Consider the following 26,220-nt stretch of genomic DNA (forward strand, 5'->3'; position numbering starts at 1 on the left):
TTAGCACCCTTGAACCGTCCTTTCGGTACTACGTAATTTCTAGTTGTCTTTGATTAAGAAAATTGCAAGTTAAATTAAAAGGTAAAATTTGATCCGAATTACTTACCCTTAATGAGTTTACGGAAATACCCTTAAAAATAAAATTTCAAAAGAAAATAATAATAATAATAAAAGAAAGTAACAAAACTAAAGAGTAAACCAATGAAATAAATAAAACCAATAATAATAAACATAAAATAATTAGATGAAAAAAATGAAATTGAATAAAATAAAATATATGAAGATAAAATATATATACAAAAAGAATAAAAAAGGTAAAGTGTTTTTTTTAAAAAAGAAAAATAATAATAAGAACAAAGAAACTAAAAATATAATGAAAATAAATAAATAGTATAAATAAAATAATAAAAATATATATATATATATAAATATAAAAATGTATGTATAATATAATAAAATACTAAATAGTAATAATAATAATAAATAAATAAAAAATAAATATACTTATAATATTAACTAAAAAAATAGTAATCATATAAATATAAAATAAAATAAAGTAAGAATATATATATATAACGTTAGAAAAATATAATAAAAACATAGTAAATAAGTAAACATAGATAAAAAAATAATATATATATATATATATAATAATAGGAAAATAATATAATATAACGTAAAGAAAAAATAAAAAAATTTATAATAAATAAATAAATAAAATATAATTAAATATATACATATAAATAATAAGGGTTCAATTAAAGAGAAAATAACCTCAGTGACAAAAAATCCCATATAATATACGATTTTAACCAACTTTTTCCAGATTTGCCAAAATGACCAACAAAATCGCAATGCGATCGCTAATTCGCAACGCGATCTCCATTATCGCAAATCAGTTTCCAAATTCGCAACGCGATTATGACAATCGCATTGCGATGCGAATAAGTAAATCGCAATGCGAATTTGGAAAATCGCAATGCGATACTGACTATCGTAATGCAATTTTCCTAATTCGCATTGCGATTTACGTATTCGCGTTGCGATTTTCATAATTCGCAATGCGAATACGTAAATCGCAACGCGATTAAGTAAATCGCAATGCGAATACGTAAATCGCAATGCGAATCTTACTATCGCAATGCGATTTACATAGCGCCATTCGTATTAACGCGTATTTTTTTTTCAAATTCCAAACACGAATTTTTTCTTAATATATCGGATACTGAACCGTCCACAGTAATCTCAACTCATAACCTCAAACCTAAAATCACAATACTCAGTCTCATCTCCATCTCTCACTCTCTACGGCGAAATCCGTCCCCATCTCCGAAGATTTCCGTCCCCATCGCCGGCGAAATCCCTCACAACCATTCACGGTCAGAAATCCCTCACAATCATTCAGAAATGGAAAATCAACCTCCGAGGGTTAGTTTTTTTTTATTTTTATTTTGAAATTTTTGCATTATTTTAGGTTTTTCATATTGAGATTGATGATAAGTTTACTGGTAATTTCAATAATAGATTAACCATTTCACTTAGATTTCTTATTAAATTCATTCGATTGCTGCCAATACTGCTAAACTGTTTAGCCTGTGAAGTTAGTCTTTGTCTTTGTTTTGTCTTTTGGTTGAAGTAATGCAGAAGAAGAATAGTTTCGAGAATGAAAATCGCAACGCGGAAATAACTATCGTAACGAGAGAATCGCAACGCGAAACCAAAATCGCATTGCGATTTTCATTTCGCGTTGCGATTTTCATTTCGCGTTGCGATAGTCATTTCGCGTTGCGATTCTCTCGTTGCGATAGTCATTTCCGCGTTTCGATTTTCATTATCTCGTTGCGATTTTCATTTCAACCAAAAGACAAAACAGTGTTGCAAATTTTAGTTTCAAGAATAAACTACTATTTATGTTTATTGTTTTTGGTATATCTTCACAGTGTAGTTTTTGGTATATCTAACTTGGTATGTTTATTGTTTTTGTAGAAATTTTTTTCGGCTTCATTGACATTAAGGAATAAAGTTAGCCTAGCCACTACAATTGCTTCGAAGCTTTCACCTGCACAAAGAAAATTGTTTGAGGAAACCTGCTTCGGACCATGGCTGAGAGTACAGCATCCGGGTGGAGATGCTAATTTGACCCATTTGTGGCTTCAGACCATGACTAGCGATCTACCCGACAGTATACAACGTGGTGAGGAAGAGATATAGTTTCATTTTCCACCGGCGTATACTTGTTTTGGGCGGAAGGAGTTCTGCTTAATCACTGGTCAACGATTCGGACACGATGATGTAGGCCGGTACACTCGTCATATCACCCGCCCATCATGGTTATCCAGGGTTTTTCCTGATGAGTCAATAGAGAAGTCGAACTTACACGTCGACGACATGAAGAAATTGTTTAATAAGAAAGATTGTTTTACTCGGATGAATGACGTCGATGTTGTCCGAGTATGTCTTCTACTACTTTTGTATGTCGGCTTTTTAGGCAGAGAGGCCAGACAACCTATTCCTCAGGAGCTAATATTATTGGTAGAGGACCTAAATGCATAGAATCTGTTTCTGTGGGGTTCGTATATATGGAAAGCTACCTGGACTAAGTTGTCATCTGCCTTTGATGACCGCAAAAGTTTGCAGGGCGATGGGTCGAAATACACTTTGTCAGGCTTTGTTTGGGCCTTTAAGGTAAGAATTTCTATATAATGTTTTCAAAATTATAATTAATTATTTAACAATTACTAATGTTTGTTATTATATTGTTTGTAGATTTGGATATTCGAGGCTTTCCCCAGCATGTGGACATATGCATTAAAAACCTCAAATGATATTCCTAGGGCTATTTCTTGGAAGAGGAAACCTCTGTTGGATTGGGAAGACTTAATACCATATGCGACAATAAATAATGTAAGTTAACACAAATACTATTATATATAAACAAGTTATTAATAGTAGACGTTTAACTTTGTTTGAGTTTTTATATTTTTAGGAGACCAACATTCCATTAATGAGACTGACACCCACGGAGGCTGAGCTTGCCACTGATTGGTGGCAAGCTAGTCAGCGTTTTCTTGATGGCACGAATGATGAGCAGCCTCCACTTCCTCCACTTCGAGAGCCATCACCTCACCCAGAGCCATCACCTGATCGACCCGACTATACACCTCTACAACGAGAGCCATCACCTATCCCGTCATATCATCGAGCCTCTTCTCCACCATCACCTCATGATAGGCGACCGGCAAAGATACCACGACTTCTATCTCCCTGTTCTCCACCTCCACGGGATAAGTCAAGGGAGTTACGTGATGAGGTTAATGCCTTGCGTGAGGAGATCGGTACTCTACGCGATAACGATGGTGCATGGCGTGTGGAGGTGTCTACTTTACGTGGTGAGGTTGCCGCTCTACGTGAGATGGTAGTATCGTTGTAGAATGAGGTTCATACTCTATGCAACGAGGTAAGTTTAAGATTTTCCATATTTAACTTGATGATAAATTTACTCGTAATTTCACTTAAATTAACCATTTCACTTAGATTGCTTAGTAAATTTATTTGGTTGCTGCCAATACTGCTAAACTTTTTATTAACACTGTGAAGTTAGTATTTGTCTTTTTGTTTTGTCTTTTGGTTGAAGTAAATTTATTCGGTTGCTGCCAATTCTGCTAAACCGTGTATTCTTTAACACTGTGAAGTTAGTATTTGTCTTTGTTTTGTCTTTTGGTTGAAAGTTTGAAATATATTTGTCTTTGTTTTCACTGTTTAAATATCATGTATGTTTATTTACTGATATTTGTATTTAATTATTTAGCAGACCGATAAGGTGGATGCTTTACGTCGGGTTTTTCTTGCACGACAGAGTTCACGCATCAGACGGCATGCACGTGCTATTAAGTCTCCGTACACCCCAATAGTGCGAAGACACCGCAAGAAGAAGCCCAACTCGCCTGTCATCCCTCAAGAGTCCACTCCTATCGTTGAAGAGGCCCCTATCATTCCTCGAGAGTCCCCTCCCACAGTTCAAGAGGCCACTATCATCGTTGAAGAGGTCCCTCCCACCATTCAAGGGCCCGATTCACATGGCGTCATATGTAGGATTCTTGAGAAACCCTCTGACGTGCCGGACATGATGGATTCAAGTTGGCTCTCGTATGAGTTACCTGCCAGTACCATACCGGTATCTGAAGTGGACAGGAAATAACTACCGGACACAATTCTGGATAACACCCTTTGGGCTAAGACCGCAGTTGATTTTTATCTACATGAGCGGAGCCAGGGGTGTTTCACTGACATATGCAAGCTCAACGATGATATCTATATCGGTCTTGGTGGGGCGTATTATTAGGGGTCGAAGACAATGGCTATTTCGATGGAGGGGTAAGTCTTATATTTTTCTTATATTTTAATTTGATTTTTTTTAAATTTATGTAAGTTACTAATATATGTCTTTTTTTGTAAAACAGCATATCGATGCGTGGGTGTCACGTCTTCTAATAATTAGGAAACTTAAGGAAAATAAAAGAAATACACGATATACAATTATGCCGACGTATTTTAACGACGTTCACTTGAAGAATCAACGAGATGAATCATTTGCGTTGGGCAATGGACAAGCTAAACTTTATCCTGCATGGTGGGAGGTCGATAATGTTAGTGTTTATTTTAGATTGAGTTTAAAGGTATTCATAAATAAGTGCGCAAATGAATGAATTATTACTTATGATTGCAGGTGTTTATCCCTGTTTTGGAACATAAACATTGGCTTCTCGTCGAGCTTCAGATCCCATCCCTTAAGGCAATAGTATATGACATCATGATAAATTACATATCATTGGCTGATTTAAGAGATATTATTAAGGGATGGAGCTCTCATTTGGCTAAATTCTTGGATGCGATAAATTATTGGACTCGTTCTGGAAACAAGAAGCCAAAGAAGCTCAATATTACAGTTAGCAGAGACGAGACCGCACCACAACAAACGAAAGGACCCAGAGGGGATTATGGTCCTCTCGTATGCTTGGCGTTGGATCGTTTGATCACAGGAAGTATAAAGTATCTACCTCCCACCGATAGAGATAGAGCTGCAGTAGGCTTGTGGTTTCGGTATTATATGGCTAGATCGATATATACGAGACGATGCCTACCTGCATCCGCGTTATAAAAATGTCCATAAATAATTGGTATGTTTATAGGCTTGTGGTTTGAAAATGTTTGGTTAAGTACCTAGAATTCAATAATTTGTTGTTTGTAGGTTTTAGATGTGTAGAAAGTGTTGTTTGAGCAAATGTTTGGTTTATGCAGGTTAATCTCATAAGTGAGCTGCGTGAAAATGATGTATGGCTGCAAAAGTTGATTCAATAGTAGATGAGGAAATAAGAATTATTGCTTATTTTTTTGATTGTTTAATTGATTTGTAAAAGGTGATTTGTAAAAGTTGATTTGTTTAATTGATGTTAACATAATTCTTATTTGTGCTTGTTTAATTGATTGAAATGTAATGGTTGATTTTGTTGATTTCAATCTGCATTATGTTGAAGGCAAAAATTACTATCGCAATGCGAAATGAAAATCGCAACGATATAATCGCAATGCGAAATGAAAATCGCAACGAGAGAATCGCAATGCGAAATAAAAATCGCAACGACAAAATCGCAACGCGAAACTAAAATCGCAACACGAAACTAAATTCGCGTTGCGATTTTCATTCCGCTTTGCGATTCCCTCGTTGCGATTTTCATTTCGCATTGCGATTCTCTCGTTACGATTTTCATTTCGCATTGCGATTATCTCGTTGCGATTTTCATTTCGCATTGCGATAGTAATTTCTGCGTTGCGATAGACATTAAGATGATTGCGAATGTCATTTCCGTGTTGCGATAGTCAAATGATTGCCTATTAAGTGATAACAACTGAACAGATCATAGCAATTTTCAAACTCAAGTTACTAATACATGCCTAACTGAAAATGTTAAAAGTTCACACATAAAATCTACATAATACAACGTTTGCATTTAAAAATCACCTAAGTTAACAGTCCCAAAAGGTGAAGCCAGTTGTGATTGAGATTTTAAAGATGATTGCGATTTTGATTGCCTTTTTCTTGACACCATATGAGTTTTGGATTTTGATGATGATCCATATTTTGGTAGAGGAAAAGATGATTGTGATGGCACTGGTGATCCACATGTCAACCTTGTATGACCACTTTCCTTGCACCGACTACATGTCGATCTCTTCTTCTCTTCACCCTTAGACGGTATACGATCGTGACTTTTTGGTCGGCCAGGTAGCCTTCTGTCCATGGCTGGTGGTAAAACTATTTGTAAGTCATCTGGTATGTCCCACTCAGAAGGATGTGGAATAGGGTAGACAATCTCGGCATAAGTCTGTCGATATACTTCTGTAGTGTAGCAATCCATAGCGTATGTGCTTGAATCATCTTGGTTTAGATGAAGAGCAACTTTTATAACATGGCCACACGGATAACCAGATGTTTGCCATTTCATACAACTACGCGTCCTTGCATTTAGATCGACAAGCCCATTTAAGTTATTATCCAGTACTTCAAACAAAGTGTTTGAACATGGTTCAACTCTCCATGATGTTGACTTCACAACACGTTTCGTTATCTTTTTTTCAGTCCATGGTGTAACACGATGTTCCAATGTTCCTGTAAATTTAAATAAATAATACTTAGTAAAATATATGATAAGTTACGAATTCAAAGAAATAATACCTGCATGGTTTCTTTTCTTGTAGTACCACTGTTGAATAGAGGCTCGAAAAAACTCCATTAGCATAGTAATGGGTAATTTCCGGGAATGACGACTTAGAGCGTTGATTGATTCTGCACTATTAGACGTCATGAAACCATATCTTGCTCCAAGTTGATGTACTCTTGACCATCTTTCAAACCCAACATCTTCTAGTGTTTGAGCACACTGAGGCAAAACACGTCTTAAACAGTTTATATGCTTATTGAAATCCACTTCCCGGTAAGCTTTTACAGCCTTCCAGTATGTCCATTTGTGCTTTTTTATACCAGCAGACCTTGATTTTAGATTTCTATACAAATGAACACCACAAAGTCCATAAAAAACATCTGGGAAACACCTTCTAACAGCGTTGTCAATTGAGTTTGCCCTATCGGATATGATTGTCAGATTGCTAATAGGACCTATGCAATCCCTAAGATGCCTCATAAACAATGTCCATGAATCAGAGGTTTTAGATTTGCCAACCCCGTAAGCTATTGGCAATATCCCATTGTTAGCATCCATGGCTACTGCTAATAAGTTTACTCCAAGGTATCGACCTTTCAAATGTGCTCCCTCAACTATAATAACTGGGCACATGCAAGTAATAAACGAACGAATCTACAAAATAATATACACAAGAAATATAATCATTTAAATGTGAAATGCATGTAACTAACAAAAATGAGTCAACAGAATTATATTGATTTACTAACCGCAGCACCAATGGCGATAAACAACAACTCAAAGCGTCCATCTCTATCTGTTTTGATATGAGTTACCGACCCAGGATTTTTCAGCTTTAAATTGTGACAATAAGCCGGCAGTTGGGCAAACGATGCTTCTGGCGACCCCCTCAACAATTCCAAGGCATAACATTTGGCTCTCCAAGCTTGAGAATATGATATACTAATCTTGAACCGAGCATTCATGTCAGTCATAATTTCATGTCCCCGATATACTCTGTCATTCAAAAACATTAACTCAGCCAGAAAACCACCCAACACCTTTTTGTTTGACTGTCTATGGTGAGGAAAAACTTGGGTTCTTGAACATGTATGTTTATCAATAAAAGTCCTAACTTGAAACATTTCGCAATCTTTTATTCTCTTTGCAATCATACGCCACGTACAGTTTTTTTCAATCATACACCTTGTTTCGAAACGATCTTTGCTTGATTTGTTAACTTTTAGTTGATAGCCATCTTCCACACATTTCGTAGACAAAGCTATCTTCAAGTCTTCCTTTGTATCAAAACAATCACCTTTCTTGATACGAATGACTTTTGTGTAACAATCAACTGCTTTCTTTACCAACTCTTCTTCCGGTATCTGAAGTAATTCTGGCATATTCCAGTTATACTCCCGTGGCATTTTCTTTTCTTCGGGGACTTTTTCTTCTTCTTTTTCTTCTTCTTTTTCTTCTTCAGGATTATATGAATTACAGAATGGATGTTCAACATGTTCATTCACAGTCGTAACTTCCTCCTCATTATCATCAACAACATCTTCCTCGGCAACGGTTGTTTCATCATCAAAATTCGGGTATTGACCAATATCAAAATCATTACACGCAGGGTCTGTTTCTTCTTCTGAAACATCATCAAAATCCGAGTATTGACCAATATCAAAGTCCGGGTATTGACCAAGATCAAATTTCAAATACTGACTAGTACTCACAATTTTTTCTGTTGGCTCATCATCGTCTAATTGGTCAATACGAAAACCGGAATTTGGTGCTGAAAGTTTATTGGGATTTGGATTAGAGAAATGTTGTGGGTTTTGAGAAAAACTTAGTTGATTACTACCCGCTACTGACCCAATAATACCACTTCTAGGTTCAACAACATACAATGTAACATCATCACTTGAAACACTAATGTAAGCAATGAATCGTTCAACATCTTCATTGTCGGTTAACAAATAAACTTTACCATTTCTCTTATAAGATAGCCTAAATCCACTTAGGGGCTCTAAATTCAATTTCTTTGAAACATGTAACATTAGAGTTTCATAAGTTAACTTTTTTAATGACAGTTTTAGTTGAAGATTCATGGGTAAAGGCATATATTGTAAAACACCATGAACATTCTCCCATGACCCTCCAAAACACAAATCTATCCAAACATGATCAAAATTAGATGATTTCATGGTTGTAAATTAATTTACTAAACAAACGAGCTGCGAAACTAAGACCTGTTGCCGGATGGGGAAGGATGTAGGAACGGATATAGGAACGGATGTCGCCGGAGAGAGTAATAGATGAAGATGGAATGAGTTGTGATTTAGGGGTTTAGGTTATGAGTTGTTGCTGCTGCGTAGATATATACACAAAAAATTTGTGTTGCGAAACTAAAACCTATTGCGAACTTTGAAAATCGCATTGCGATTCTGTATTATCGCGTTGCGAAAGTAAGTATCGCGTTGCGATTTTCCTAATTCGCAATGCGAATAAGTAAATCGCAATGCGAATTTGGAAAATCGCAATGCAATACTGACTATCGTAACGAGATAATACAAAATCGCAACGAGATTCTGAAAATCGCAATCATCTTCAAAATCTCAATCACAACCGTATTCACCTTTTGGGACTGTTAACTTATGTGATTTTTAAATGCAAACGTTGTATTATGTGTATTTTATGTGTGCACTTTTAACATTTTCAGTTAGGCATGTATTAGTAACTTGAGTTTGAACATTGCTATGATATGTTCAGTTGTTATCACTTATTAGACATTCATTTGACTATCGCAACGGGTAAATCGCAACGCGAAAATGGCTATCGCAATGCAAAATGAAAAAGCGCAACGCGAAAATGGCTATCGCAACTAGAAAATCGCAATGCGAAATGAAAATCGCATTGCGATTTTCTCGTTGCGATTTTCATTTCGCATTGCGATTTTCATTTCGCATTGTGATTTTCTCGTTGCGATAGTCAGTTTCGTGTTGCGATAGTCTGTTTTGCCTTCAACATAATGCAGATTGAAAATCAACAAATCAACTATTACATTTCAATCAACTAAACAAGCACAAATAAGAATTATGTACACACCAATTAAACAAATCAACATTTACAAATCATTTTTTACAAATCAATTAAACAATCAAAAAATAATAATAATTCTTATTTCCTCATCAATTATTGAATCAATGAATCAACTTTTGCACCCGTACATCCATTTCACGCAGCTCACTTAAGGATTAACCTGCAAAAACCAAACATTTGCTCAAACAAGACTTCCTACACATCTAAAACCTACAAACAACAAATTATTGAATTCTAGGTACTTAACCAAACATTTTCAAACCAAAAGGAGTATATATGTTAACAAAACTTGCATTTGACTTACCAATTAACAATGGATACTTTCATAACGCGGATGCAGGTAGGCAGCGTCTAGAATATATCACTCTAGCCATATAATGCCGAAACCACAAGCCTACTGCAGCTCTATCTCTATCGGTGGGAGGTAGAAACTCTGTGCTTCCCGTCGTCAAACGCGCCAAGCACATGCATACGAGAGGACCACAATCCCCTCTGGCTCCCGGCGATTGTTGTGGCACGGTCTCGTCTCTGACAACTGTGACATTGAACTTCTTTGGCTTCTTGTGTCCAGAATGAGTCCAATAATTAATCCCATCCAAGAATTTAGCCAAATGAGAGCTCCATCCCTTGATAATATCTCTCAAATCAGACAGTGATATGTAATTTATCATGTTGTCATATACTATTATCTTCAGGGATGAGAGCTGAAGTTGGACGAGAAGCCAATGATGACGTTCCAAAACAGGGATAAACACCTGCAATCATAAGTAATAATTCATTTATTTGCGCACTTATTTATGAACACCTTTAAAAAATTTAAAAAATAAACACTAACCTTATCGACCTCCCACCATGCAGGATAAAGTTTAGCTTGTCCATTGCCCAACGAAAATGATTCATCTCGTTGATTCTTCAAGTGAACTGCGTGAAAAGCCGCCGGCATTATTGTATATGGCGAATTTTTTTTATTTTTCCTAAGCTTCCTTATTATTAGAAGACGTGACACCCACACATCGATATGCTGTTTTACAAAAAAAAAGATATATATTAGTGAATTACATTAATTTTTAAAAAAATTAATCAAAATCATATATAAGACAAATATAAGACTTATCTCCCCATCGAAATAGCCACTGTCTTCAACCCCTAATAACACAACCCACCAAGATCGATTAAGCAACAAATACATCTCATCGTTGAGTTTGCTTATGTCAGTGTAGCACCCTTGGCTCCGCTCATGTAGATAAAAATCAACTGCGGTCTTAGCCCAAAGGGTATTATCCAGAATTGTTTCCGGTAGTTGTCTCTCTCCACTTCAGATACAGAAGGGTACTAGCCGGTAACTCATACGAGAGCCAACTCTCATCCATCATGTTCGGTAAAGGTGGGGGTTTCTCAATAATTAGATATATTACCCCATGTGAATCGAGCTCTGGAATGGTGGGAGGGACCTCTTCAACGATGACAGTGGCCTCTTGAACGGTGGGTGGGACTCTTGAGGGATGATAGGGGCCTCTTGAACGATTGGAGGGGACTCTTGAGGGATGACAGGTGAGTCGGGCTTCTTCTTGCGGAGTCTTCGCACCATTGGGGTGAACGGAGACGTAATAACACGTGCACGCCGTCTGATGCGTGAACTCCGTCGTGCAAGGAAAACCCGACATAAAGCATTCACCTTATCGGGCCGCTAAAAAAATTAATACATAAATCAGTAAATAAACAGACATGATATTAAACAAAGACAAATATGTTTCAAACTTGCATTGTATTCACCCAAGTCATTATTTTATCATAGTTAACAAAATGCATCAGATAACATTCCAGAAGTAAGCACTTATATAAACATTTAAAAGGACAACATATATAAACATTCAAGAAGAAGAATAGTTTACTTTCGCAACACGAAACTTACTTTCGCAACGCGAAAATGACTATCGCAACGCGGAAATGACTATCGCAACGCGAAAATGGCTATCGCAATGCGAAATGAAAATCGCAACGCGAAATAAAAATCGCATTGCGATTTGTGTTTCGCGTTGCGATTTTGTCGTTGCGATTTTCATTTCGCATTGCAATTTTGTCGTTGCGATTTTCATTTCGCATTGCGATAGTCATTTCCGCGTTGCGATAGTCATTTTCGTGTTGCAAAAGTAAACTATTTTTCTTCTGCAAATTGAAACTTGAATGGATTGCATTACTTCAACCAAAAGACAAAAACAAAACCAAAAACAAATACTAACAAAAACAGTTTAGCAGTATTGGCAGCAACCGAATGAATTTATTAAGCAATCTAAGTGAAATGGTTAATCTAAGTGAAATTACGAGTAAATTTATCATCAAGTTAAATATGAAAAATCTTAAACTTACCTCGTTGCGTAGAGTATGAACCTCATTCTGTAACGATGCTACCATCTCACGTAGAGCGGCTACCTCACCGCGTAAAGTAGACACCTCAACACGCCATGCACCATCGTCTTTGCGTAAAGTACCGACCTCCTCACGCAAGGCATTGTTCTTATCACGTAACTCTCCTAACTCATCCCGTGGAGGTGGAGGTGGAGAACAGGGAGATAAACGTCATGGCATCTTTGTCGGTCGCCTATCTTGCGGTGATGGTGGAGAAGAGGCTCGATGATGTGATAGAATAGGTGATGGCTGTCGTTGTGGAGGTGTATAGTCGGGTCGATCAGGTGATGGCTCTGGGTGAGGTGATGGCTCCCGAAGTGGAGGCTGCTCATCATCCGTGCCATCAAAAAAATGCTTACTAGCTTGCCACCAATCAGTGGCAAGCTCAGCTTCCGTGGGTGTCAGCCTCTGTAATGGAGTGTTGGCCTCCTAACAATATAAAAGCTCAAACAAAGTTAAATATGTACTAGTAATAACTTGTTTATAAACATATGGTAGTATTTATGTTAACTTACATTATTTATTGTCGTATACCGTAGTAAATCTTCCCATTGCAAGGTCCGTTAATAGCCCTGGGAATATCATTTGAAGTTTTTATTGCATATGTCTTCATGGCGGGAAATGCCTCAAATATCCAAATCTACAAACAATATAATAACAAACATTAGTAATTGTTAAATAATTACTTATAATTTTGGAAACATTATATAAAAATTCTTACCTTAAAGGCCCAAATAAAGCCTGTCAAAGTGTATTTGGAACCATCGCCGTGCAAACTTTTTCGATCATCCAAGGCAGACGATAACTTATTCCATGTAGCTTTCTATAAATACGAGCCCCACGGAAACAGGTTCCACGCATTTAGGTCTTCTACCAATTTGATTAGATCATTCGAAATAGGTTGTCTGGCCTCTCTGCCTAAAAAGTCGGCATGTAAAAGTATTAGAAGGCATACTCAGACAACATCAACGTCATCCATCCGAGTAAAACCATCTTTCTTATTCAATAATATCGTCAGGTCTTCCACGTGTAGATTCGGCCTCTCCAGCTCAGGAAAAACCCGGGATAACCATGATGGGCGGGTAATGTGTCTAATGTACCGACCTACATCATCGTGTCCGAAGCGTAGACCGGTGATTAAGCAAAACTCCTCCCGCCCAAAACACGTATACGCCGGTGGAAAATCAAACCATATCTCTTCATCACGACGTTGTATAGTATCTGGTAGATCCCTAGTCATGGTTTGAAGAAACAGGTGTGTCAACATCGCATCTCCACCGGGATGTTGTACTTTCAGCCATGGCCCGAAGCAAGTATCCTCAAACATTTTTCTTTGTGCAGGTGAAAGCTTCGACGCAATTGTTTTGGCCAGGCTGACTTTATTTCTTAAGGTCAATTGAGCCGAATAAAAGTTCTACAAAAACAATAAACATACTAAGTTAGATATACCAAAAACTACACTGTGAAGATATACCAAAAACAATAATAAACATAAAGAGTAGTAGTTTATTCTTCAAACTTAAATTTGCAACACTGTGAATTTCTTATTTGTCTTTGTTTTTTGGTTGAAGTAATGCAATTCATTCAAGTTTCAATTTGCAGAAGAAGAATAGTTTCTGAAAATGAAAATCGCAACACGAAAATGACAATCGCAATGCGAATTTGACTATCGCAACGAGAGAATAAAATCGCGTTGCGATTTTGTCGTTGCGATTTTCATTTCGCGTTGCGATTCTCGGTTGATTTAATAAGCAATCTAAGTGAAATGGTTAATCTATTATTGAAATTACCAGTAAACTTATCATCAATTTCAATATGAAAAACCTAATAATAATGCAAAAAATTCAAAAAGAAAATAATTAAAAAAAACTAACCCTCGGTGGTTGATTTGGTTGATTTTCCATTTCTGATTGTGAGGGTGGCTCTGAGAGATGGAGATAGACGGATTTTGCCGGAGATGGGGACGGATTTCGTCGGAGATGGGTGAGAGAGTGAGAGATGGAGATGAGACTGAGTTGTGATTTTAGGTTTTAGGTTATGAGTTGCGATTACGGGATATACTGTGGAAGGTTCAGTGTTCCAATATATTAATATCCGTGTTTGGAATTTGAAAATAAAATACGCTTTGCGATACTAATGGCGCTTTGAAAATCGCATTGCGATTATGTATTATCTCGTTGCGAAAGTCAATATTGAGTTGTGAAATTAAGTATCGAGTTGCGAAAGTCAGTATCGCGTTGCGATTTTGTATTATCGCGTTGCGATAGTCAGTATCGCGTTGCGATTTTCCAAATTCGCATTACGATTTTCCAAATTCGCATTGCGATTTACTTTTTCGCATTGCGAATTGGGAAAATCGCAACGCGAAATTGGAAAATCGCATTGCGATAGTCATAATCGCGTTGCGAATCTGGAAACTGATTTGCGATAATGGAGATCGCGTTGCGAATTAGCGATCGCATTGCGATTTTGTTGGTCATTTTGGTAAATCCGAAAAAAGTTTGTTAAAATCGTATATTATATGGGATTTTTGGTCAATGAGATTATTTTATAAAAAATAAATTAGGAGTCAAAATTAAAAGCCAATCGAAGAAAAAAGTGACAAAACACGTGGATCTACACAATCCGTTTATAAAAATCCAAATAGTTTTTCAAAAACACAAGCCTCGGGGACTAGATCTACAAAAATAGATCTCGAAAACGCCCCCGTTCATCGGCCAAAAACACTTCTCTCAGTTTTCTTTCGAAATCAAAACACAGCAAGGGTAAGGAAAAATAACATGCGAAGGTATGAACTTTACCTTTCAAAATATAAATGCTTCGAAAAATGGCTACGAGTTGCTTGTAATTTTTTGCTTGGTATTTCGTATATCCTCCTCCGAATGTGTTACAATAGTGAGTTACAATGACTATTTATAATGCTTGTGGATCATATCTTTAGGAGTTTAAATAATAGTAGAACTCTATCATATTTTTAGGAGTTTGAATCCTAGCAAAATTCTATCATATTTTTAGAAGTTTTGAATCATAGTAGGACGAAAAGGTGTGTTGACATACATATCATAAGTATAATGTATACTTACGTAAGTATATACATATAATGAATGCATAAATATAAATATATAATATACATTATGTATACATAAATTATATTATCATGGCATTCATCATACATATTATATATATACATGTGTTATATTATCATAACATACATATATATTATAATTGTTTCAATTTTTTCCTCAACTTTTGAAATGAATGTAATTCAGTTCATTTTACAATTTTTCTTTACATTTACAATTATTTTGATTTGATCCCTCTATCTTATTTAATTTATTTAAATTTAAAATTTATATTTGTTCAATTTAACCCTTAAGATTATAATTGTACCTAAAATTGGCTCATACTTATTTATATTTTTTGTAATTATTTTCGATTTGATCCCTCATCCATTTTATATTAATTTCAACTTCGTATTTTTTAATTATTTCGATTTGCTCCCTCATCCATGTGTGTTGTTTAGTTTATTTAAATTTTGTTTGTAATTTCACGTTTGTTCAATTTAGTCCATAAAATTATATTTTTTTATCAAAATTGACCCATAATTATTTATATTTTTTTAATTTACTCCAAATCATATACAATTAAAAATTGCAATTCTTCGTTTATGAAAGACGAAAAATAATTAACCCAAAAATAATCCGACCTGAAGTCAATTTGTATCCAATAAGATCCGACATGAATTTTGTCTGTCAATGATGTGACCTGATCTGAATGAGATTCGACCTGAAGTCCATCCGAATCTGAATTAACCTAGAATTTAACTGATTCGAACCTAAACTGTTTTGACATGAACTGATATCGATTCGAACTAAAACTCGAACTGAATCTTATGGTAAAATTAATTTGATAATGACTCGAACTAAATCGAGTCGAACTATTAAATTAATTTGATACTTGATACGATATATATGTGCTGAAACCTAAACGATTATATGATTTTACATTTCTAAAATCGCACGGTAAAATTTGTGAATTAGATACCCAATGTAATCTAAAACATGAATAGTATATAAATGTGATGCGATGGCCTAGAAAATGATGTCTTTGTCGATGCACCGATCATTCATCATAGTTAGCTTGGAAATACTTTAGCTTTTTCACAAATATCTTTTATACTTAAAAAGTACTGCAAAATGGTTGTCATCGTCGTCTTTGTTGTTTCTCACTCTTTTCTTTTAGCTTAATCTTGTTTCTAACTCTTCTCTTTTATATATATCTTTGATTTTCAGCTACTTACAGTCTTCATCTGAGCCTAGTTTTATATTTTATCCCCGGTTGTTCTTTTTGTGTTCTTCATGGCACACACTCTTGGCCTTACTCAGCCGGCAAAAAGCGAACACCCCAAGGTAAAAATCCTATTTTTTGATTGACTTACTGGGTTCTAGATTGAAATTTTTACTCTAAAAAAGTGAGCTTCTTTTGTTAATTGTTTGAAATTCATTTGAATTTTTCTTTTTTAAGGAATTGAACTTCATGGATTGATTCTTTATTAAGGGTTTGTAAAAGTTGATATTTTGAGGTGCATATCATTGGATTGCCGAGTACGGGCATTATGAAATAAATGGAGTAGAGATTAGCTAATTTTTTTGTCAGTCTAATGTTTGTAAAATGCTTGAAAGGTCTCTTTTTCTGCAAAAGAGATTGATGTGGCAGAATGGAAAGGGGACCTACTTGCAGTTGGGGTCACTGAGAAAGACATGATCAAGGATGAAAACTCCAAGTTTCAGAACTCACTTTTGAAAAAATTAGATGGCCTGTTGGGCGGTCTCTTAGCCGAAACCTCTCTTGAGGAGGATTTCACAGGGAAAACAGACCAGTCTATGGTTCATAGACTTCCAGGCCTTGGCTCCAAAAAGGGTTGGTTTGTTTGGTCTTGGACGGTCAGCTTCATCTTCGGCTGTTTTTCGTGGGCTTGGTGAGGCTGTTGTTGCAGCTGCAAAGAATGCTCAAGCTAGTAGCGTTTCCATCGTCCTTACCTCTTCAGAAGGTCTATCCACCGAGTCAGAGCAGTACTGCTTCGGCCATAACATCTGGTAATGCTCTTTCAATTCCTTAGTGTCATGATCTATGTTCTTATTCTGAAGATTGGAGTTTATCTTAGTTGAATGGTTTGCATTATGATAGGGACTGTGCTGGGAACATGTGAAGATAATAGATACAAATCCGAGTCAAAGAAATCACAGCTTAAATCTGTGGATATTATTGGTCTTGGAACTGGATCGGAGATTGAGAAGAAGCTCAAGTATGCTGAAGTTGTTTCTTATGCTATACTATTTGGAAGAGAGCTTGTGAATTCACCGGCCAATGTGCTTACCCCTGGTTCGTATAAGCATTATTCTTGTATTTTTTTTTTCTTTTAGATAACCATTTCTTTTTTGCAGTTAATTGTAAGGATGATTATTGTTTAGTTTTATGCCTGAAGGTGTAATTAGAAGGTTGAATTTCTAACTTATTAGTGAGAGTGAGCATAACGTTTCAATGTGGCAATAAAAGGATGAGGAAATTTGTAAAATTTGAACTAATGTGTCTTTTTTATGCCTGCAGCTGCACTAGCAGAAGAGGCTTCAAAGATTGCTTCTACATACAGCGATGTTCTGTCTGCAAACATCTTTACAGAAGAGCAATGCAGGGAGTTGAAGATGGGATCATATCTCGGAGTTGCTGCAGCATCTGCAAATCCTCCTCATTTTATCCATCTGTGCTACAAACCCATGAGTGGACCTATTAAAACCAAGTTAGCATTAGTTGGAAAAGGATTGACTTTCGACAGGTAATTTCATAAGTACTTACATCGACATATTCTAGCAGGAGTATATTTTATGATTCAGTTAGCGTAGGAAATATCCAGCATTGTATTTTTCAGGTTTTGAATACTTGTCTTATATGTTCTTAGTGGTGGCTACAATATCAAGACTGGACCTGGTTGCTCGATTGAAACCATGAAAGTGGACATGGGAGGTTCTGCAGCTGTTTTTGGTGCAGCAAAAGCCCTTGGACAGATCAAACCTTCTGGAGTAGAGGTAATTCATTTGGTTGCTCTCTTTTTGAAGATTATATTTTGAATTCTGGGGAAAGGATGAGTATTCTTTTCTTATCGTGTTTTATGCAGGTTCATTTTATTGTTGCATCTTGTGAAAACATGATAAGCGGAACGGGTATGAGGCCTGGAGATATTGTCACAGCTTCAAATGGAAAGACAATTGAGGTATGGTGTGTTTTATTTTAGTACCAGAAAACAAAATTGAGGTTTACATGAACGTTAGGCATTGTGACATTTATAATTGGGTATTTTCTTTGTTGTCTTTAATAAATAATTTGCTGCTCACCATGTGAATTGCAGGTTAATAATACTGACGCAGAAGGTAGGCTTACACTAGCTGATGCTCTGGTTTATGCTTGCAACCAAGGTGTTGAGAAGGTAAAGCCAAACACTTGACATTGTGATTTTTATTATAAGAATTGAAAACCTGGTACTTTGCTTATTTTGTATAGATGATCAGAATTACATTTTTCAAGACTTGTTAACTAACTTTGCAGATAGTTGACCTTGCAACGCTAACCGGAGCTTGTGTTGTTGCTCTTGGTCCCTCAATTGCAGGTATGTATGAATTTTACAATTCCCGGAATATAGTTTTCTGACCTTATCTTTGATTAGTTTCGGAATCAAGCTTACGATCATTTTCTGGATGACAATTAAGTTTGGAGAAACAAAAGGATATCTTAATGTTTAACAGACATACATGAATGAAATTCTGCATTTGCCTTGTAAACGATTAAAATCGAAACTTTAATATAACAATTTTCATCTTAACATTTATAGAGTTTTTCTTATTCATATTCTCTTCAAAAGGCCATTGTGTTAATCGTTTTCATTGGTTGTTATTCGATAATCGAAACCAAAAGGGCATATTATGGACTATCTCACCACGGTCAATGCATTGGAAACTTTTCTTTCAGGAGTCTTCACACCCAGTGATGATCTAGCAAAGGAGGTATTGGAAGCTTCAGAGGATAGTGGTGAGAAATTTTGGAGGATGCCATTAGAGGAAAGCTATTGGGAGTCGATGAAATCAGGAGTTGCTGATATGGTAAATACTGGTGGTCGTCAAGGCGGCGCTATCAATGCAGCTCTGTTCTTGAAACAAGTACGTGAATTTTACTCTGTATATTTGTTTTTGCGCTCCTATATTGCAGTCTCCTCGGTCGAACAATGTTGTGTAATTTCATCATTGTTGGAACTATGGTGTTGCAGTTTGTTGATGAAAAGGTACAGTGGCTGCACATCGACATGGCTGGCCCGGTCTTGAATGATAAGAAGCATGTAGCAACTGGATTTGGGATCTCAACTCTGGTGGAATGGGTTCTGAAGAACTCGTCTTAAATGGAAGCTCGGACCATGCTCCGTGGTAGACACGGGGAGCAAAAAGATGAGAACAACCTGTTTGAGGTTGTTTGTTTCTTTAAGATCTGTTTCTTGAATAAAAAAACATGTTATGAGGGAGGGAGGGGGAGTGGGATAGTGTGTCTGCATGTCTTTTCTTTTCTGGTTTGTTTCTATGGAAGTTAGAACTACACAAGCTTTTTTACCAATAAATTTCTTATCCTTCCTTGTCATGCTTTTATATGATTGTGTTCAAACTTGGTTTATATACTCAATTTCTTTATTTTTCTTCTTAATCAACGATGACCTAAAGGTGGAATTTTATTTTGATTTTATATCATAAATTCATGATCTTATTAAAAATAGTATAGAAAAATTTGATAGAAATAAAAGAAATATTCCTTTCCTTTTATAATCTCATTTATGGGAAATAAAAGTCTGTTCTTTGATTCGCAAACACGTAACACATGTAAACTATCGAGACCGTACATCAGAAAAGGAAGTAGACTTCTGTTCATGGCGCCAATGGAGGGGAAGGGTATCTTTTTAAACATAAATTTCTCGCTCCAGCTCCTTCATAACAAACTACCCTTCCTTTCGCTTCATTCCTTTCTTCACAAACGAGGAAATTCAACTCCATAACACCAGCAATAATTCAAAAACAGTGTCTTTTTCTTATTTAGTTTCCATTTTCAATAGTGAAAAGTGGGAATTCAGGCAATCGAATCGAGATCCAGAGAAAAAGAAAAAGAAAAAATAACATGGCGGGTCATACTTTTCACGTCTCATGGATCTTCTCCTTGTTTTCTCTCTTCTTCCTTCCATCTCATTGCTTCTACCTCCCTGGTGTTGCCCCTGAAGATTTCCAAACGGTCAGTTCCTGCATGCATGTATATCATGTTAATTCATGCATCCTCGTCATCATCATCGATATCATGTACTATGGATCTTTGGGTCGACTGGAATTTTCCATTCTTTTATTGGGTTTTATTCAGATCTGCATTTTATGATCCTAAAATTATTCAGTTTTCTGTTTTGTCCATTAATGCAGGGGGATCCTTTGAACGTGAAAGTGAATAAGCTGACTTCAACAAAAACACAGCTTCCTTATTCCTACTATTCATTACCCTATTGTCAGCCTGATCACATAGTCGACAGTGCAGAGAATCTTGGGGAAGTCCTTCGTGGTGATCGAATTGAAAACTCCCCTTATACGGTGACTCCATCATGATTTCTTTTATGTTTCTTTTCAACTCTATCTTGGTTTCCCACTGATTGAAATGATCATTTGATATGCAGTTTAAAATGAGAGAATCATGTGTGTGCAATGTCGTGTGTCGTAAAGTTCTTGATAAGAAAGCTGCGAAGGCTTTCAAGGAGATGATTGATGATGAGTATAGAGTCAACATGTGAGTCTCTCATTCATGGAAATCTTAATTACAGTATTCCATTTCAGGCATTTCTTGTTTGAGTACCAATGGATATTTTTGTGATTTGTTTGTGATAAGGATTTTGGATAATCTTCCGTTGGTTGTTCCGATAAGAAGGCTCGATGTTGAAACATCTGTAGTTTATCAGCATGGGTTTCATGTTGGTCTCAAAGGGAAGTATGCTGGGGTAAAAATTATGCTAGATTGATGAAATTCTTTTTAGAATAAATTTTTGATAATTTTTTCCATTGATGATTTAAACAATGCTGGTCTGTTATTTGACAATTGCAGAGCAAGGAAGAGAAACATTTCATTAACAATCATTTGGCATTTACGGTCAAATTTCACAAGGATCCATTGGTCGATTCGGCACGGATTGTTGGATTTGAGGTCAAGCCATTCAGGTTATTACCTTTTTCCCCTTTGTTTATCAACAATCACTCGGCATATTTCTTTAATCAATGGTGTTTATTTTCTAATTTCTTAGCGAATCATGTCGATAAATGCAGCGTTAAACATGAATATGAGGCTGAATGGAATACGAAGACCCGTCTAATAACCTGTGATCCTCATGCAAAACGTGCAGTAACTAGCTCTGAGTCTCCTCAAGAGGTTGAAGAAAAGAAGATCATATTCACATATGATGTTGAGTTCCAGGTCAGGTCTTGTACCTCTTATGTAAATTGAGAATGCATGTGTATGTTACTCGAACTATGATTGGTATGTTCAATCATTCGAAGTTCCTTTTAGTATTTTGAGGGTCCTTGGACGAACATATTCCCCTTCGAGCAACATTGATGCTTGCTGCTCGTTACAGTTCGGCTAAGTCTATCTGATGTTTTTTGCTCCTAGTTGTAATCTTGCAGGAAAGCGATGTAAAGTGGGCATCTCGATGGGATACCTATCTTCTGGTGGCTGATGATCGAATCCATTGGTTTTCAATTGTTAATTCTCTAATGATTGTTCTTTTCCTCTCCGCAATGGTGGCGATGATCATGTTGAGAACTCTTTATCGGGATATCTCCAAATACAATCAACTCGAAACACAAGAAGAAGCTCAAGAGGAGACAGGGTGGAAGCTTGTCCATGGAGATGTTTTTCGACCTCCGACCAACTTCGATTTACTCTGTGTTTATGCCGCAACAGGGGTTCAGTTTTTTGGTATGATTCTTGTCACCATGATCTTTGCTCTCCTCGGTTTCCTATCACCCTCAAATCGAGGTGGATTAATGACTGTGATGCTTCTATTATGGGTCTTCATGGGCATCTTTGCCGGCTACTCGTCCGCTCGTCTATACAAGATGTTCAAAGGAACAAACTGGAAGAGAATTGCACTCAAAACTGCTCTTAAATTCCCCGGAACCTTGTTTGCAATCTTTTTCGTATTGAATGCACTGATTTGGGGTGAGAAATCCTCCGGCGCAGTGCCATTCGGAACCATGTTTGCTCTCGTTGTATTATGGTTCGGCATTTCCGTCCCGCTCGTTTTTGTGGGGAGCTACGTTGGTTTCAAGAAGGCTGTAAAGGAAGACCCCGTGAAAACTAATAAGATACGGAGGCAAATTCCGGAACAACCTTGGTACCTACACCCGGCCTTTTCTGTCTTGATCGGGGGCATACTACCCTTTGGAGCTGTATTCATTGAGCTCTTCTTCATCCTAACTTCAATATGGTTGCATCAGTTTTATTACATATTCGGTTTCCTCTTCATCGTCTTCCTCATTCTGATTGTCACTTGTGCCGAGATCACAGTTGTTCTCTGCTACTTTCAGCTATGTAGTGAGGATTACCAATGGTGGTGGAGATCTTACTTGACGTCCGGTTCTTCGGCACTTTACCTATTCCTCTACGCTGCATTCTACTTCTTCACGAAACTCGAGATCAAGAAACCGGTATCCGGAATTCTCTACTTTGGCTACATGTTGATCTTATCGTACGCGTTCTTCGTCCTCACCGGTACAATCGGCTTCTATGCTTGTTTCTGGTTCACCAGGCTCATCTACTCATCGGTGAAGATCGATTGAATCCGTTTTCAAGCACATTTCGATTTGATTTCATCGAGAGGATGGCTCCAAACCAATCCCGAAATGCAGGAGATCGTTTGCTTCTGGACTCGACCATTAGGGTTTTTGAATCCTTTTTTTTATCGTAGAAATGGTTGAATTTTATTAGCTTAGGAATTGGTTCCATTAGTGGTTAATTAAGGAATTGCTGTGTTCACAGTTGATGGCGGTGCTGTTTATCCTGCAATTCTGTCAAATAAAGAAATTTCATAGTCACTCGTCCGAAAATGTTTAAAATATCTTAAAAGAACTAAATTGTTAAGTAAATAAAAGATGATCAATAATTCTTATAATGATAGAGAGGGTCGGAGGGATTTAATTTCTTTAAGGATACAGTTGATGACTATCTTTGGCTGTTACGGGTGATTTTAATATTTTTAATCGTCAAACTGAGAGTTCAGATTTTGATGGCAGTCAGGGTACCACTAGGGCAATGTAGGAATTTTTGGATTATCAGGAGAGAATTGATGTGGTTGAGCATCTTTTTAGGGTCTTTGTTTACTTGGTGCAACCGAAGGGAGGTGGCTCCTTTGTCTAAAATTTGGATAAATTGTTGGTGAATTAAGCTTGGTTTAGTTATTTCCCTAGTGCAATTGTGGAGTTTTTGCCTCTTGATTGTTCTGACCATTGTCCTTGATTTTTGGTCTTAAAGGTTAGTTTGTTTAAGCCTCCCAGACCTCTCAATTTTTTAAGTTTTTGGGTGAACCATCCGAGTTTCTTTAATATTGTTGATGAGTCATGAAAGGTGTTTGTTTATGGTAATCCACTATATATTCTGTTTACTAAACTCAAGAGGTTGAAGGATCCTCTCGGTACGTTTAGGTGGTATTTGTTTTTACAGAAGTAAAAGGTATGCGGATCACATCTGCAGACATCTACAACAGAAGAGGTGGATCAAAAGTCTGCAGTATGCAAAAAGAAGACTGTTTGTTTTTTAATGTTTGCAGACTGCTAAAATAAACTGAAATATAAATAAACTAATTTTTTAAACTATACTCAAATAATCATTTTTGTATTATTTTTTAAAAAAAAATATAAAATGTCATTAAATTTAATGAATTATTACAAAATAGTCACTATAATGATGTAATAAATTATAAAAGTTCGATAATATAATAATTATTTTATAGTATTTAGATAAATTTATTAATAATTTTATAATCTTTTAATAAATTTAATAAGTATTTTATAACTTTTTTAACTTTATTGACGAAAATGATCATTTGTATATAACTCAACGATATCTAGTATACTTTATTTAAAAAAATATATTAAATAAATATTATATGAATTTTATTATTATAAATTATTACATCTACGGACTATTAGATTTTGGTTTTAATATTATATATCATTTTAAAAATTATTATTAAATCAATCGATAATGAAATCAATTTGATTTTAATTCAATTTGTTTGTTTCGGTTTAAGTAATTGTTAAAAAAATTATATTTTAATTCTCAATTATTATCGATTCACAAATATATCAATACTCAATTTTATAATATCATTTAAACCATCTTAATTTATTCTAGTGGTACAATCCGATTCTATTAACATCAAAAAATATATATAATATATACTCCATATAATATACATCAATTAGTATTTTTCTATTTAGAAAAAATATATTATTTGTTATTTATTTATTTATTTTGTATAAAGGGACTTTCGTACTTTACCATAATTAAATGATAAGAATCAGATTTTTCAATAGTGTGATTATTTGTTTATTAAAACATTTATTTTATCTTTTAATACTAATAATTGTATGTCCCCGTGATTTTCTAAGTTTTTATATATAAAAAAAAAAGTTTACTAAGTTTAATTGAATAATATTTTTTACTAAGTTTAATATATTTTTTCAAATAAAGTATATTAGATATTGTTGAGTTATATACAAATGATCATTTTCGTCAATAAAGTTTAAAAAATTATAAAATATTTATTAAATTTATTAAAAGATTATAAAATTATTAATAAATTTATCTAAATACTATAAAATAATTATTATATTATCGAACTTTTATAATTTATTACATCATTATAGTGACTATTTTGTAATAATTCATTAAATTTAATGACATTTTATAATTTTTAAAAAATTAATAGCAAAAATGGTTCTTTGAAGAGGTTAGAAGAGCTTTGAAGACATAAGTTCACGTCTGCGCCAAGAAGAGGACGCGCAGACGTTAGAATAGTTTATGTCTTCTAAAAATCAAACGGTCTACGAAGTCCAATGTCTAGGAGTGGTATGCGCGGCACAGACATAAGAACTTTGAAGACCTTAAACAGTGAAAACAAACACCACCTTTAGTGATATTTTCAGGAGAGTTTTTGAGAAGCAACCGAACCTCACTAATATTCAAAAGTTGTTGTTGGTTAATCCCACTGGGGAAATTATTGTGCAAGAAAAGAAAGTTGCAGAGGAGTTAGAGATTTTGTGTAGAGCTAAAGAAAAGTTTTTTAAGATAAATCTAGGATCCAATTTATCCAAGAAGGTGATCACAATTCTGCTTTTTTCTCTCGGCATGTTAGTGTTAGGCAAAAAGCTAACACTATTAGAATGATCAAGGATAATCAGGGCAATGAACTTGATACTTTTAAAACAATTTCTAATGAGTTGATCAAATTTTCCTCTAGCTCTTTGGGTTCTGTTGATAAAGAAGTGAGGTTGGGTTCGGATGACTTGTTGAGGGAAATTTTGGTGGTGGAATTGACTGTTGATATGCAGGGTTCTTTGATTGCCCCTGTTACTCAAAAGGAGATTAAGGATGTTGTGTTTGCTATGAATGGGAATAAGGCTCCAGGATCGGATGGTTATCCCGCGAAGTTCTTCCAAGTGTCTTGGAGAATTGTTGGTGAGGATTTTCTGAAAAATGTGCATTATTTCTTTTTGAATAGTTATCTTCCTGACTCCTTTAATTCGACCATTATTACTCTAGTGCCTAAAGTCTCTACTCCAGTTCAAGCTACTGATTTTAGGCCTATTTCATGTTGTAGTACCGTGCATACGTGCATCACCAAGATTATGGCCAATAGATTGAAGCAGTGTTTACATGTTGTTGTTATTCCAAATCA

General features: G+C 35.6%; 1 protein-coding gene and 1 pseudogene across 1 annotated transcript; both read left to right on the forward strand.

Moving 5' to 3' along the window:
- The first annotated feature begins 16,561 nt into the window (after window positions 1-16,561).
- LOC120117675 lies at window positions 16,562-19,750 on the forward strand (annotated as a pseudogene).
- Window positions 19,751-20,219: 469 nt separating this feature from the next.
- On the forward strand, window positions 20,220-23,259 carry LOC120117674 (transmembrane 9 superfamily member 10-like). Its single transcript, XM_039137916.1, has 7 exons — window positions 20,220-20,519; window positions 20,699-20,863; window positions 20,947-21,056; window positions 21,156-21,264; window positions 21,369-21,481; window positions 21,587-21,734; window positions 21,944-23,259. Exons 1-7 carry the CDS (start codon window positions 20,409-20,411, stop codon window positions 23,099-23,101), a joined length of 1,914 nt encoding a protein of 637 aa, XP_038993847.1. The 5' UTR covers window positions 20,220-20,408; the 3' UTR covers window positions 23,102-23,259.
- The last annotated feature ends 2,961 nt before the right edge of the window (window positions 23,260-26,220 follow it).

This window comes from Hibiscus syriacus, unplaced genomic scaffold (assembly GCF_006381635.1).
Source record: "Hibiscus syriacus cultivar Baekdansim isolate YM2019G1 unplaced genomic scaffold, ASM638163v2 tig00110321_pilon, whole genome shotgun sequence".
Classification (NCBI taxonomy): Eukaryota; Viridiplantae; Streptophyta; class Magnoliopsida; order Malvales; family Malvaceae; genus Hibiscus; species Hibiscus syriacus.